At 41.9% G+C, this 15,124-nt stretch overlaps 6 protein-coding genes and 3 non-coding genes across 9 annotated transcripts; 3 read left to right on the plus strand and 6 right to left on the minus strand.

Annotated features, from left to right (window-relative positions):
* Nucleotides 1-151: 151 nt before the first annotated feature.
* Nucleotides 152-1,771, plus strand: CCT3 (chaperonin-containing T-complex subunit CCT3; the record flags this gene model as incomplete). The annotated part of the gene is made up of 1 exon (XM_003681873.1): nt 152-1,771. One exon carries the CDS (start codon nt 152-154, stop codon nt 1,769-1,771), a length of 1,620 nt encoding a protein of 539 aa, XP_003681921.1.
* Nucleotides 1,772-1,916: 145 nt separating this feature from the next.
* On the minus strand, nt 1,917-4,901 carry MAD3 (Mad3p; the record flags this gene model as incomplete). Its single annotated transcript, XM_003681874.1, has 1 exon — nt 1,917-4,901. One exon carries the CDS (start codon nt 4,899-4,901, stop codon nt 1,917-1,919), a length of 2,985 nt encoding a protein of 994 aa, XP_003681922.1.
* A 221-nt stretch (nt 4,902-5,122) lies between these two features.
* VTC4 (Vtc4p) lies at nt 5,123-7,291 on the minus strand (the record flags this gene model as incomplete). Its single annotated transcript, XM_003681875.1, has 1 exon — nt 5,123-7,291. The coding sequence occupies one exon, from the start codon at nt 7,289-7,291 to the stop codon at nt 5,123-5,125; it is 2,169 nt and encodes a 722-aa protein (XP_003681923.1).
* A 163-nt stretch (nt 7,292-7,454) lies between these two features.
* Nucleotides 7,455-7,895, minus strand: RPC17 (DNA-directed RNA polymerase III subunit RPC17; the record flags this gene model as incomplete). The annotated part of the gene is made up of 1 exon (XM_003681876.1): nt 7,455-7,895. One exon carries the CDS (start codon nt 7,893-7,895, stop codon nt 7,455-7,457), a length of 441 nt encoding a protein of 146 aa, XP_003681924.1.
* Nucleotides 7,896-8,030: 135 nt separating this feature from the next.
* TDEL0Etrna10K lies at nt 8,031-8,103 on the plus strand. Its single transcript has one exon. It is a non-coding gene; the product is annotated as a tRNA-Lys (tRNA).
* Nucleotides 8,104-8,247: 144 nt separating this feature from the next.
* On the minus strand, nt 8,248-9,693 carry CRH1 (transglycosylase; the record flags this gene model as incomplete). Its single annotated transcript, XM_003681877.1, has 1 exon — nt 8,248-9,693. One exon carries the CDS (start codon nt 9,691-9,693, stop codon nt 8,248-8,250), a length of 1,446 nt encoding a protein of 481 aa, XP_003681925.1.
* Nucleotides 9,694-9,982: 289 nt separating this feature from the next.
* Nucleotides 9,983-10,083, minus strand: TDEL0Etrna3W. Its single transcript has 2 exons — nt 10,047-10,083; nt 9,983-10,019 (listed from the first exon to the last, which is right to left on the minus strand). It is a non-coding gene; the product is annotated as a tRNA-Trp (tRNA).
* Nucleotides 10,084-10,294: 211 nt separating this feature from the next.
* Nucleotides 10,295-10,388, minus strand: TDEL0Etrna11K. The gene is given in 2 exon segments: nt 10,295-10,331; nt 10,351-10,388. It is a non-coding gene; the product is annotated as a tRNA-Lys (tRNA).
* Nucleotides 10,389-10,854: 466 nt separating this feature from the next.
* TDEL0E04720 (uncharacterized protein) lies at nt 10,855-14,973 on the plus strand (the record flags this gene model as incomplete). Its single annotated transcript, XM_003681878.1, has 1 exon — nt 10,855-14,973. One exon carries the CDS (start codon nt 10,855-10,857, stop codon nt 14,971-14,973), a length of 4,119 nt encoding a protein of 1,372 aa, XP_003681926.1.
* Nucleotides 14,974-15,124: the final 151 nt, after the last annotated feature.

Here is a 15,124-nt window from a genome sequence, read left to right on the forward strand (position 1 = left end):
AACTGAAAAATTATTCGTCACCCGACGATGCCCATAGTAAATTGAAAAAAGTAGTGAAATATTGCCACTTATAGCTAGTTTAGAAGGGCAATTGAGCTGGTCGAAGACGCATTAGACTGTCCAGAGGAGCGTTATACAGTGTTGAAGTGTTATGCAGGCCCCCACACAAGCTCCTATTGTGTTTATGAACACTTCTCAGGAAAGAACAACTGGTAGACAGGCCCAAATCTCGAACATTACTGCTGCAAAAGCTGTTGCTGATGTGATCCGTACATGTTTGGGACCTAAGGCTATGTTGAAGATGTTGCTAGATCCAATGGGTGGAATGGTTTTGACAAATGATGGACATGCTATCTTGCGTGAGATCGATGTGGCTCATCCAGCTGCAAAGTCGATGTTGGAATTATCTCGTACCCAGGATGAAGAAGTTGGAGATGGTACTACTACAGTGATTATCCTGGCTGGTGAGATATTGGCCCAGACTGCCCCTTACTTGATTGAAAAGAATATTCATCCAGTTATCATTATTCAGGCCCTGAAAAAGGCATTGTCCGATGCTTTGGAAGTTATCAAGCAAGTGAGTAGACCTGTGGATGTTGAGAACGATTCTGCAATGAAAAAGCTGATCAAGGCTTCGATTGGTACGAAATATGTTAGCCACTGGTCCGAAAAGATGTGTGATTTGGCTTTGACTGCGGTCAAGACTGTACGTGTTGAGTTGGGACAAGTATCTGAAGGTGACCCAGCATTTGAAATCGATACTAAGAGGTATGTGCGTGTGGAGAAGATCCCAGGTGGTGATGTCTTGGATTCCAGAGTGCTGAAAGGTGTGTTGCTGAACAAGGACGTTGTTCATCCAAAAATGGCTCGTATGGTACAGAATCCAAGAATCGTTCTACTTGACTGTCCTCTAGAGTACAAGAAAGGTGAGTCTCAAACAAATATAGAGATTTCCAACGAGGAGGACTGGAATAGAATCTTGCAAATTGAGGAGGAGCAAGTCAAATATATGTGTGAGCAAATTTTGGCAGTCAAGCCAAACGTTGTTATTACAGAAAAGGGTGTCTCTGATTTGGCTCAACACTTCCTACTAAAGGGTGGTTGTAGCGTGCTAAGAAGAGTCAAGAAATCTGACAACAACAGAGTCGCTAGAGTTACAGGTGCAACTATTGTCAACCGTGTTGAAGATTTAAAAGAAAGTGATGTCGGTGTACAATGTGGTCTTTTCAAAGTGGAACTAATCGGTGATGAATACTTTACGTTCTTGGATGAATGTCAAAATCCAAAAGCATGCACTATTATGCTTCGCGGTGGTTCCAAAGATATTCTAAACGAAATTGAACGTAATTTACAAGATGCCATGGCGGTGGCCCGTAACGTCATGCTTGCGCCTTCCTTGTCTCCTGGTGGTGGTGCCACAGAGATGGCCATTTCGGTGAAGTTAGCTGAACGTGCTAAGCAGTTGGAAGGTATCCAACAATGGCCCTACCAAGCCGTTGCCGATGCAATGGAATGCATTCCTCGTACCCTGATACAGAATTCTGGTGGTAATCCAATCAGAGTATTGTCGCAACTGAGGGCGAAGCACGCTCAAGGCGCTTATACTACTGGTATTGATGGTGACGCCGGCAAAGTGGTCGATATGGTTGACTACGGCATATGGGAACCTGAAGTCATCAAGCAACAAAGTATCAAGACCGCTATCGAAAGCGCCTGTTTGCTTTTGAGGGTGGATGACATCGTTAGTGGTGTGAGGAAACAAGAAGAGTAAATGATGTGCCGAGATTTAGAAACGTAATATCATTAGTTACTATATATCTGTATATTTAGAATTGAACCTTATCGTGTTCACTAGTTTTTATCTCTTAAATTTGTTAAATGCATAATGTTACATAGGTAAGAATCCTCTGAAAATTTCAGGTCCTCTTAAGATACGTCAGCTCCGATTCCAAATCTCGTATAATGCACCTTAATCTGTCATTTGCATGGTCATTAAGGTAAGCTTCAATTTGTTGTCTACACTCCACCAGCTCCGAAGTGATTGGAAAATCATCAAACTTATCACTGTTAAGCAGAGAATGAAAAATCTTTAACCAGATGTCCTGCTTCCAGTATCTTTTCAACGGCCTCTTTAATTTACTTCTACCATCAGAAATTTGAGTTGTTTCGATAAATTCTCCAAAGAGAAGTGAGTGAATTATACCTGCCAACCCAAAATAGTCAGCTTCGTAGCTCCATGGCTTGCCTTGCCTCATTTCAAAACAATCCTGTTGGTCTGTTTTCCAGTTCGCCTTGAATTTGGTACCTGGTGGGAAGAGGCTCATGTCAAATGACCTTCCAAAATCAATGAGATAAATACCTTTATTGCACCATCCCTCTGACCCATCAGCTCGATAAGGTCCCAAAGTTCCACTCTCGAATCTGATCATGCAATTATCTGGTTTGACGTCCCCGTGAACTATCCCTACTCTATGAATGGCCTCCATCACTTTCATCAGTTCCACTGTTATGAACATGCACAGGAGCTCGTCTATGGGGCCTCGCGATTTCTCTTTCTGTAGATTTATCAAGTCCAAAACAGTACCTTGGCTGGCATAATTCAAAACCAGATAGCTTTCATCTTGAAAGCAATGCAAGGAGCTGGCATTGATAATAGAACGAAGAACAATACTTCCCTTGAGCTTTTTTTCCACTTGCTTTAGGATGTAATATTCCCACACGCTAGCGGGTTTTTCAACTTTTAATGCCTTGAGATGACCAGTACTTGATTCTGCCAAATAGACAGTAGCGTAACCACCCTCGCCCAGTTCTGTTCTTATACAATAAAGATCACCAGTCTTTTTGAAATCAACAATGGGATTTTTGTTCTCCGACCTTGAGACTCTATGAATTTTCTTGAGAAGAGCACTCATTTTTAAAGGCTGATTGTACCGATAGAATGTGTCGTAATCGTCTAAGGATGGTTGAATATTCGCCAGTAATTGTCCTCTTAAATCATTGCTAAGCGGGTCATCGACAACCGAATTTACCAATTGCGGCACCCTTTCGAGTTCCTGCTGAGGCTGTGTTAGAAATGGAGAGCTTGCCGCTGAGTCATAATTATTTTTCCCTTCTTCATACGCCTGTCTACTTTCAATCGGAGTTTCGAATACTCTTTCATTTCTCTCCTGTATTGGTGTCATGAACTCATGAACTTTACTTCGATATGCTTGGCTGGGGATCTTCGTCTCTTTTTCCTCTCTCTGCGGGGATAACAGCACGCTTTCCATGTGTATGTCTTGTGTTTTAGTATTTCCATCAGGGTCTGTTCTCTTGACCTCAGTCAAATCTTCCATGTTTTGCCTCGTAAACTCCTGGGTAAAGTTATCGAGAAGTGCAAATTTACCAGTCGTTTCATCTCCGTCAATTGTGGGCTTGGTTTCCTCATAATGCTGATTGAACATTGAATAAACTTCATCCATTGCGTTTTTGGAAAAGAAAGTTATGGTTGGTGAATTTGGAGCCTGCAAAGGTTGCTTGCTCCTTTCGTGATTTAACTCATTTTTTGGTTCCTCGTCATTCAAAGGCAAGATTGAAGATGTACTAGGTTTATTTTGGCCATTTGTGGTTTGCCCATGAAGGTCTGGCTCACCTGACTGGACATATGTGGTAGAGACTGGTGGTTGAGAAGAGGGCAACTCGGTCCTCTTTTCTGCCAATGCTGTTATATTTTTCCTCTTTTTGCTAACCGGCATATTCTCTGTATCCCCATAAGGTTTTCTCCTTTTAATATAAACGTTCCGTGACATGGCTAGGATCTCTTCAATGCAATATTCTTCATTATCATTAGGATATAATAGTTTGAAATTACAATCAATCTTTTCAGGTTTTTTTCCAGGTGTGTTCACGTTCTTATAAACAGGCTCACTTCTGCCAAGACTATCCTTGAAGATTCTCAACTTATCAGAAGCAGCTTCCTTCTTTGTCTGCGCAACCTCCTGCTGAATCTTCCCAATATTAGACCCGCTAACTATTCTTTTCGAGCTCACCTGATTTTCCTTAGTCCTATTAGCTCTGCTATCCAAAATATCCCATCCATTATAATTCAGTTCATGATTGGCGTCGTCGGAGTTTTCATTGTCGCGGAAAATAGCGTATTTGGCAGGTTTATCATCATCTAATTGTCTGCTATCTGATATTCTATCCTGTGTATTGTGTATGACCGAGGATCTTTCTCTTCCCAGCACTGCAGATGACGAAGGCTCGAAGAATTGAGGGCTTACCTGTGGTCCATTTTCCAGATCAATGTTCATGTTTCGCAGTCTAGCTTGAAAGTCATCCATTCTCTTCAGTAATCGATTTTGTGGCCTGGCATTTTCATTGATTCCCATCCTCATAATATAGACTGCCTCTTTATACTTCCCCATTTCAAATAATAGGGTGGCAAAACTCTCGTAAAATAGTGAGAGCTTGGAACCAATACGTTTGCGAAGCATATAGGTATAGATTTCCTTAGCCTGCTGAGCAGAATCTGCAGCAAACAGCTCAATATACCATAACCACAATTTCAAAAGCCTGGGATCATTCCTGTAAGTTTCCATATCTCTGAGATACATAAGACATCTCTCTAAAACGTCTAACATCCCACTTTGTTTCGAACTTCCACCCTGAGGGTAGGCATGATTAATCCAGGTGATATAGTCCATGAATAATTCAAATGGATCGTCCATATCTTCCAATTCTTCGAGCAATCGCCTTTCAAAGGCAATTCTAGTACTGTTCAACTGCGATACATCCTCACGTAAAGCCTGCGTTAAACCAAGAGCTGATCTTCCCTCTTTCAACGGCAGAATGTTTTCCTTCTCCACCTCTATCTCTTCAAAATTGGTTGAGCTACTCTCCTTCAAACCATCATGTGGCATCCCGAAAGCGGCTCTTACAACTCCTTAACCTCAGGATTGGCCTAAATTCCAACAGCAGTCTATTGTACCAGGCTGTTACCGATGGTCTACTTCTAATAATCACCAAGATAATACGCGATATGATTCAAATCACGTGGAAGATGTAGTTACTTGAAGATTTATGTGAATTATTAATGACTAGGTGTCTACAATGAGGTCGTTGGACCATTCAATATTATGTACTACCATACTAGATTACAGAAGAAGGAGAAGAAGATCGAAAGCATTAGGAAAGTGCAGATCATTGGAGGACCCAATTTATCTTCGTAATCCACAGCTCTCTTGAGCCTTATGTTAACCACTCTTGTAGCGTAGGTTATTATCGCATGGATGATGGTGGCAAGGGCTGTAATGAAGAACCCTGTTGAGACGATCATAGTGGTTCTTGAACCGTAAGTGACCAAAGTGGTGGCAACACCACCCAGAATCAAAGCTATCGATAGCCATGAGAGGAAGGTTCTCTCAGTGGCAAAGTAGACCTTTGGTTCAACGCGGACTGGAACACAGATTGTCTTTCCTGGTGGAGCTACAACCTGGCTGTCGAACACAGTACCCTTTGGAACTTTGCTGATCTGGTCACCGTTCAGATAGTGATCAAGCTGGTAAAGGGCCTTGTAGTACCACTTCATCACTGAGTTGCCAGAAGTGTTTATTCTTCTTTGATAGTACTTAGCATTGGAGCTTCTACCTTCGTTGTCCTGTTGAGAAGCATCTGCGCGGTTCTCGATGGAACCATAATTACCAGCTCTCTCTTCGATATCGAGAGAGTTACCTGTGGCGCCCATTGCTTCGACTAGTGCAGCATCTTCGTCGTCATCGTCGTCATAATCATCATCGTCGTCGTCGTCTCTCTCAGGCCTAGTGATGTTGATATTAGATTTGATAGCGGGTTTCTTAATATCGACGCCCATTTGAGGTAACCAAAACGGAATTGATTCCACTTTGTCATTTAGCAAAGTAGCGACACCGTGAATGAACTTGGAGAACTTCGGAACTGGCTCAACCAAGTGAGATCCCACTAGTTCACGAATCCACTCCGGAGGCTCCTGACCCAACTGAGTTTGTAATTTGACTTCCAAAACAGCATATGGGAATCTACAAACGTCTTTCTCATCCAATTGGTTGAAAGGCCAATCAACACCAATATCAGTTCTTCTCCAGTTACCCTTTGTTCTATCAAACCCATCGAAGTTGTCCTCTCTGACCATAGTCAATTCGGTATCAAGAGAGATACGAACTCTAGCGTCACCTGGCAACTGGAAAGCAGTTCTGTTGTAAAACGATCTAACCACAGGCCTTAGTTTTTTCTTCAACATGGTGTACTGAATCTCGATGGCCAAAGCTTCCAAATTTTCAATCTCCTTGATAGACTTCTTACCTTCCTTACGCATCTTGGCAAATGCTTGCTCGACGGTAAACTTACCACTAGTGAAGTCATTAACGTTGCGCTCCTTTATAGCGAATCTTGCCTTGACGGATTTTTCACCAGTCCAATCCTCTCTGTGGGTCTTTCTCTCGACAAAGATTGTGTCAGATCCCATACCACCGTACCATCTCAATCTATGAGCTTCGGCACCTTCATCCTTTCTCAAACGGCCATAATACAAGTCCAAATCTTCGTTATCGTAGTAAATGGAAGTAATGGCAGAATCTTCTTGTTCAAACTCCTTATTAGCGTTGAAAACCAAAACGGGCAAATGTTTTAGTACAATCAATTTCAATTCAGTGATATTATCTGGGTGAACCCAGTATTTAGTTGTTTGTCTAACGAAATTTTGTTGTTTACCACCTGCAGAAGAGTCACCCTTGATAGGTTTACCTCTAGTTCTCACAATATCGTACAGTTGAGAAATTTTCTGCACTAGCTCATCATAGTTATCCTTAAAAAAAGGTTTAGCATCCAATCTAATTTGGAACACAGGTTTCAAGATAAACTTTGTCTTCTTATCGTGCTTCTTAATGATTTTCTGGAACCCAGTGTAGTTCAAACGGGAAAATTTGGCAATATCGTGCACATCAGCAATGATGTCGCTCAACTCTTCTTCCAACATATCAAAATCCAACTCAGTAGCAGGCATATTAGAATCCAAAGATCTCACAGTATGTTGAACTTGAGCCTGTGCTTCCTCTACACGTCTTACAACTTCACCATGTTTGACTTTACAAAAAGTGTAAACTTTATCCAACTCAACCTCTAAAGATTCCAAGAATTCAGTCTCCAGCTCTTGACTCCAATTACCATTATTTCTCCCCAGATTTTCTTCCAAATCGTTCTTTAGATCATCGTAACAAATATAATAGTAACTATACTGTCTGATTAGCGACCTATTCAATTGCTCACCAAACTTCATTGTCGTTGAAGTGCTCAGAGAACTGAATTTACAGCCTCCAGTCCTGCTCCTTTTAGTGGATCCTTATATATAAGGCTGCTTGCTGAAAAGTTTTTGACCGCTTCAATATATTTCCTTGGCAATGCACGTGGCGCTCTCGGCTCACTATATAAGAACGAAAGAACTAACTATGATAACTCTGTATCAACTCTATCAATTGTTGTTGTTGATCCTGGGTGAAACGGGCATCACATTCTTCTACTACCGCGTAGAGATGGACTAAAGTTCCTGGCAATTGGTTTACAATTTGTAGTTTCTCTGCCTGGAAAAGGTCGAACTTATTTAGTGCGCGAACGAGCTCTGTGAATCGTTCGTCATTCAGTGTACTTAAAGGCGAACGTAGTATTGTTCCATCTTCTTGCGGGAGTCCCTTGTCTGCATTCAGGTACGCGAGGGTATCTGATGTGATTGCTTGTAATTGTGGGTGATTGTACGGTCTCTGTGATTTCAAACGCTTGCCTTGTGAGGATTCGTCATCCCAATGGTGGTGTCTCTGGAGCTTGGAGAGAAACTGTAACGTTTCATAGTCGCTAAAGAAAGCATTGCGGGCCTCCAGTACTTTCATTGGGTTGTAATGGATCTATTCAAACTGACTGAATAGAGAGCTCATCGAAATTTTTCACTTATATGAGGAAAGGTGGTGTGACTTCCAAGTTGGATTCTGATTTATTTTTTGTAAACGATTTTTCAAGAAATAAGAGCCTTGTTGGCGCAATCGGTAGCGCGTGTGACTCTTAATCACAAGGTTAGGGGTTCGAGCCCCCTACAGGGCTTAATTTTTTCTATTAATTTCGACTTTTATACTTGAGAATGTTAATGTTACTATACTTTTACTCATATTAATTCCGTCAGTTTGGCGGTCGTAGTCAACTTGTACTATCTTATGCTATTTACCAATGTGGTCCTATGCTATATGGCTAACATGTTAGAGCCAATGCGAAACTTGCGAGCAGACCCATTAATCCTTTTGAATAACGCATGTTGATGGCATTGTTAATCAAAGAGACCGATTGAGTAGACGATGCAGTGGTTTGAGTCGTCAGAGTCGAGTCGGCGGAAGTGGTGCTTGAGATTGGAGCACTTGTAGTAGATGCGTATTCATTCGTCGAACTACTGCTTGAGGTTGTGGCAGTTGTAGGCGATGCATCTTCGTTTGTTGAAGTAGGCTCGATTGTAGATGAACTTGGTTCGCTTGTACTAGAGGATTCAGAAGCAGAGGTTGTAGTGGAAGGCTCGGAGGTAGAGCTAGTGCTTGGGGCTATGCTGGACTCTGTAATGGAAGCACTCGAGCTTTCACTGGATGCGGTGGTTGAGCTAGCACTCGAAGATTCTGATGTCGTAGAGACACTTGAACTAGTGCTGGAAGATTCAGCGGAACTTGTCACAGAGCTGGACGACTCAGTAGAGCTGGAAACTGTGCTTGAGCTTGTAGAGCTTGCGCTTGAGCTTGTAGAGCTTGCGCTTGAGCTTGAGCTTGTGCTAGAACTCGAAGCGCTCGAACTTGTGCCGGAGCTGATCTCATCACCATTGACTAAGGCAGCAAATTCTTCTTGCGCTTGGTCGTACCTACCGTAGACAGAACCGTCTTTAGCCTCAATAGATTCCCAAGATCCTGACTGATCACCATAGCTGTACTCGGAACCACTGGAGTAATCCGTAACAACGACTTTCTTCACATACATCGAGAAAGGAGCTTGCGAATAGTCAGTAGCACCACCAGCCCACTCAATCGTACCAGGTTCATTGCTGGAGTCACCACCGGCCCAAATACCCATCTTCAAAAACATGGGAGATTGTGGATAACCCTGGGACGTAGTGTTGGCCAAAGTTCTAACAACTTGACCATCCAAATACCAAACACACTTGTCCATAGCCCAATCGATAGTGTAATTGTGAAATTCAGTCTGTGGTTGATTCACACCATGGTATTCACCACGATCATACGTAGCAACATTACCTTTGGAGAAATAGTTTGATTGAAATTGTGTATCGTCACCACCTAACCACTCTAAATCGATTTCATCAAGATCATCACTTTGCAAAAAGAATGACGAAACAATACCTGTTCCTGGACCAGCTTTTAGAACAGCTTCAACTTTACCATACATGATATAAAATTTGGACATCAAACCAGGATTATCATATCTCTTTTGTAAGGTCAACTCAAGCCCATCATCACCATATTTAATTTCACCAGTATCATTATCCTTATCAAACCATGAACTTTCAGAACTAAAATCTTCTGCAAAACTAGTTCCCAATGCTTTATCGGCTGCACATCCGGTAGCTTTCATAGGATTACAAGTAGACTGAGCATTTGCAACAAGCGCAGAAGCCAGGAGGGAAAGTACACTCAAATGCATTCTTAATTGGTTTACCTGATCAAGAATAATGATGAAGTACTACTACATGATTAATTACTGGTCTTTTTATATTAAACTGGGAAAGGTGAGGCACCAGAAGGCATCTGGAGTTTTCGCGATCGTTGTAACGGCATCTTGAAACAAATCTGCTTCTCGAGAGTCGTGCAATGCTAATTATAGCGTGCATTTGACTTCAATTGGCGTTCCATGTAGGCTGATTATTTCGCGACATGAATAGAATAGGAAGAGGCTGGTTTTAAAAATAAAATGAGATCACGAAAAAATAAAATGAAACGGACAGGAATTGAACCTGCAACCCTTCGATTGCAATTCCGTGGAAATCCCAGGATTTAACTGGAGTCGAAAGCTCTACCATTGAGCCACCGCTTCATCTTGTTGTTGATTTGGATTTATAGAGGACTATACCTTCCAAACACAAACATGTGATTATGCCACTTCACCCATTAAGGGGAAGGTTTAACTGACAGAGTTCCCTTGTAATTGAACAGTGCTAAGAACCTCGCTACTGGAACTTTCCCGAGATTTAGCTTGGCGCCATTGAAATAGCTCGAAATATTGTAGTAGTAAAAAATATTGAGAACTCCTCATAGGGGGCTCGAACCCCTGACATTTCGGTATCCTTGGTTTAAGCAATGCTTAAAAGCCGAACGCTCTACCAACTGAGCTAACAAGGATGAGTTCTCAGGACTCTGTACATGTACTTCTTTGACATACCCACGCGATGAAATGCTTGACTACAATGGTGCAGGCAGCGACGCCTTAAGGGAGGCGATATATTCGTTCAACCCAGCTATGGTATGCTTGTGAAGACATTTTGTAGTCAATTTCAGTGTTAACTATTATACTGTTATTTTTGTCCTCTTAGTACTTATCTCAAAAAATGAATCCATGACTCAATCGATTCCCGTGCCTACAAAATCTAACATATAATTACCTATCTCCAAAATAATTAAGTTTCTTCCAGGTCGAGAAAGGGAATAACGGAATCTTCTGTATGAGCTCTTGTCATGGCTCTTTCGCTCACGTGTTGCGCGGGTCCTATCAGTTGAACCACTTCTAACTATCAACAAAGATCAAAGGTTCACAACGTACTTAAAAACAATTGCCCAATGAGCTCAATCTCCCATACTGTAGCCTTCAATGCCTGGTCCAGCATATGCTAGTGGTAAGCGAGGAAAGACAATTCATTTGCGAAGTGTGATACACACTTTTACAGGTTCATCGAACCCTGATAGCACAAAGTACAAAGGTCTCGAAGACGAACGATCTCCTATAGAAATAAATGACTCCTTTTTGGCACAACTCTACAAGAAACTAGGAGATAAAACCTGTGGCTACCATGAGCGGGCTCAAACGGCAGTCGAGGTAAGACAACGATTGGATGAATTTCAAGCGGACTTTATACCTTCCTTATGGTCTTCTGCAAATGACCTTGTGGCACTTGAAGTACCCCAATCTACCAGAAGAGTTGCCTTGGAGCTACTACTTGAATGTGTGAATAGGTGTGAAGACGAATCCCTAAGATACAACTACCTTCGCACTACATTGGATTTGTTGAAATCGTCCTTGGAGGAAGGAGAATCGAGTATAGACCCCAACATGGACCTACTACTAGCCTGCCTGAAAGAATGTCTCTGCGGTACCACGCTAAGCGATGAGGAAAGTACCCTTTCAGCTTGCGTTATTGAAGAGGTCATTAGCGAGGCTCTGCGAGATCCTAAAAAAATGCCCACTGTATCTATACCAATCTTGATTGATATTGTTATGCATGCTAAAACACTGGTACGAGAAAGTAGCATGCTAGAGCTGATGAACTTTTTGTCCTTCTTCCTAGCTGTACCTGATGCAAACAACGCGGAACTTCATCTTTGTATACTGGACTACATGTTGTATCTTGTGCGGCAACATGAGACTCTATTATCCCCAAAAGTCATTCATCAGCTAGTTGTTTTTTCGGAAAGGATGTCACAATCAAATGATGCTCGTCATGTTGCAAAACTAAGCTGTATGTTACGAGCTTTGGCAGGGTCGGCTCCCAAGAAAGAGTTTTTCAATCAACTTTTGCAATTAACTACTGAGAAAAAAGGAAGCTGGGACTTTGTGCTCGAACGTTATGCAACTTACTTCGTCGAATCTTCAAATGGTAATGGTGGTAGTAAGGATGAGATAGAAATATTGTTGAACAAGCTGTACTGTATGAAAAAAGACAAAATAACGCTAAAAATAATTGAACAGCTATGTGAAAACTCTAGTGGGAACCAGACATTGGAAAGTGAGGAAATATCTGCTGATAGCTTGATATGGGCTTTGATTAGATCGATACTCACCAGGCTTGGAGATAGTTGTACCAAAACTCAATTCACAAACACTCTTCTCAATCTTCTCGCAAATAATGATTCAATAACGCCTCCATCGGTCGATAAGCTCATTCAACTCATCTGTGAGTTGCAGTTGCAGGTTGATTTTAGCGGTTTGATTGGTCTTGCAAGTTCTCGTCGACAAGAGTTACGCGATATTGCAACTCTGACTATGATTACCGATCGAGTATTAGTTCCAGACGCTCCACAGCATTGTCAGCTGTTCGAGCTATTAACCTCGCTGATGCAAGAAACCGAATTCGGGCCACTTTCCAATGAGAAGCACGTATTCGCATTGATTACCAACATATTCATGAGAATTCGAACGATAGAGCTTTCAGAGATCGCATGCTCATTTTGCGCCGAACTGACATATCTGTGCTTACAACGCCTCTCAACTAAGCATTTTTCGTCGTTGATCCACGATCAAATACTGCTTGATATAAAGGCTATTCTTGCCAAGAAAAAACGCAGAAAGAGCATTGTGAATACAATAGGAACCTTTGGCAGGTCCAAGCAACCTATTGATCAAAAACTGTTTAAAGTTGACGCCCTCGTAGAATGCCTGGTAAAAGGCTTTATCTGGAGCGCTACGGAAGTGACAGGGTACAAAACCCCAATACTATTCGACACTTTGTACTCTGTGTACAACGTTGCAGAAAAATGTGCCCATGAAAATACGTTGCTTACAATCGCTCGCGCAATGGTTCGGATACGATGTGATTCTACAGGTTTTTTCTATTTTACCAACCCTAAGGATGCTGTTGGGATCAGCTCGGCACTTGGTAGGTTCAAGGATGATTTGCAAAATAAAGATTTAAAATGGTTCTTCCCAGAAAAACTAGCCTATATCGATGAATCATTGCTCTATGTGCGAAATAAGAATGTTCTTTTTGCCGCCGGGGACAAACCTCGGTGTATCGATATGGCTAAGTGGCTCTCCTTGGCAGTCAACACAATTAAAGCCCCAATGGCCTGGGATATTTATTCATACTTACTCACGCATCTTTGTTCCCAATTGGCCGAAGTTGCTCTATTTCAAGATCATCCTGGTCTTATCAATGATTTGAAAACTGTTATTTGCCAACATTTGACGTCTAAACTCCCATCCACAGTGGAACTGGAGGGAAGCGCTTCTCGTTGTAATTTGCAAGCCGCGTTCGTGAGAAATTTATCGTCTGTACTGGCTTATCATCCTTATGAACCTAAAGAATTTGCTGATGAGATAGTAAGTGCTATTGTGATTGGCGTGGCATCTTGGGAGAAGACTTTAATTCCAGTCCTCCATATCCTGTGCGTTAGTTGCTACGAAGTTCCTTTATCTGTTCAAAAGAACTTGTCTCCAATGTTGCTCCAGATTCAAAAGAGAATGACAAATTGTTATGCCATTCCATCAATCTTGGAGTTTTTTATAGCATTGAAAAACTCCCCTACAGTAATTATGAATTTGACAGTTGAAGAGATCAAGCGGGTTTTCGCAATCGTGTTCAAACTAATTGAGTACTCAGTTGATCTAACGCTGAGATCGAAAGTCTCTGCCAATGAAGCACCAAAGCCAAAGACTTCTCAACCTCAAAACCAAGAGTATGAGGTTGAAATCTCATCATCTACTGAAACGTTCTTCGTTGGTGAGGCAATGGCCGAATTTTTCGAATATCAATCGTTTATGGTACTCACCTTTTGGTATCTGTGTCTCAATTCCACCCGAAAGAAAGAGCTATTCCCTTTTGTCATGGGCGGTTTACAGAAATTACAGGATGTGGAAGGTCTAAAATATGATGTTCTCGCTCATGTGGATTTTATAACCAGGTCACAATTCATCAGCCAGGGAGACTGGAATATCGATGAAAGTGAGAGTGAAGTGATCGAAGGCCATACAGATTCGGCCCGTTGGATTCATAACACGACTTTGATATCCATCAAATCGAGGCGGAAACGAGCGGTGATTACCGTTTGGAAACCTACTTGCACTTTATCATTTGCATTCGAACCTCTAGCTAAAGTCGAACAACAAGAGTACAAACTCTTTGATTTCGAAAAGCCCAAAGATTCTGCGACAGCCACTGACGATCTGGAGTTGAGCGATTGTACGAGACCGAAAGTGCTTCTCACCCAGTTGTGTTATTTGCTCGGAATACCAGAAGTTGAGCAAGATAGAATGCTGAGGGTCCCCGACGACCCCATCTTGAACCGATCCATCAGTACACTTGATCGTGTCCCGAATAAGGAACTTCAAAAGACCGGAATCATCTATATTGGTCCAAACCAAAACACCGAAGAACAAATCCTGAACAACACCAAAGGAACCTATCAGTACAATTGGTTCTTAAGCCAGATGGGTTACTTTATCAAGTTAAGTGAAAGACGCAAACTATTCTACATTGGCGGATTAGAAGATGTTATCGATGGAGAGTATGCGCTGGTCTGGAGCGACGAGGCTACCCAAATAGCTTTCCATACAGTAACTTTATTTCCGGAAACCAGCGACTTATCGAGCAAGAAAAAACATGTAGGCAACAACTTTGTCAATATCTTCTACGATGAATCGGGACTTCCAGATTTCAATTTCAACATAATCAAGAGCCAATTTACATTTATCAGCATAGTCATCACTCCACACACCACTCACGATTCGCCTAAAATATCCGACCGTTACACTGTCAAGCTCTACAGAAGAACAGGTACGCCAGGACTATTCTCTTGCGCTCATTTTAAGATCCTCACCAAGCACCATCTAGCAAGATACGTCCGTCATATCTCGCAAATAGCCAACGCTCTCGCTCAAAAGATACACGAGCAGCACTCGCTTTACGCTTGCTCAGCCTGGGGTATTCGTTGCAAACACTTAAACACTATACGAGAGCGAGTTGCAAGGTCCCAAGGCATAAATTCGAAGCATTAATTGACCATTTTATACCACTGTCACTATTATGATTCATTTTAGCTGTCTCATTACCCGTATTATAGGTCGATTAGGCTTGAAACATTAGTCAAAAAAATTTTCACATACTAAAAAGACTAAGAATTACGAGTAAATCAAGGCATAATTCGAG

The sequence above is a fragment of the Torulaspora delbrueckii genome, chromosome 5 (genome assembly GCF_000243375.1).
Source record: "Torulaspora delbrueckii CBS 1146 chromosome 5, complete genome".
NCBI lineage: Eukaryota > Fungi > Ascomycota > Saccharomycetes > Saccharomycetales > Saccharomycetaceae > Torulaspora > Torulaspora delbrueckii.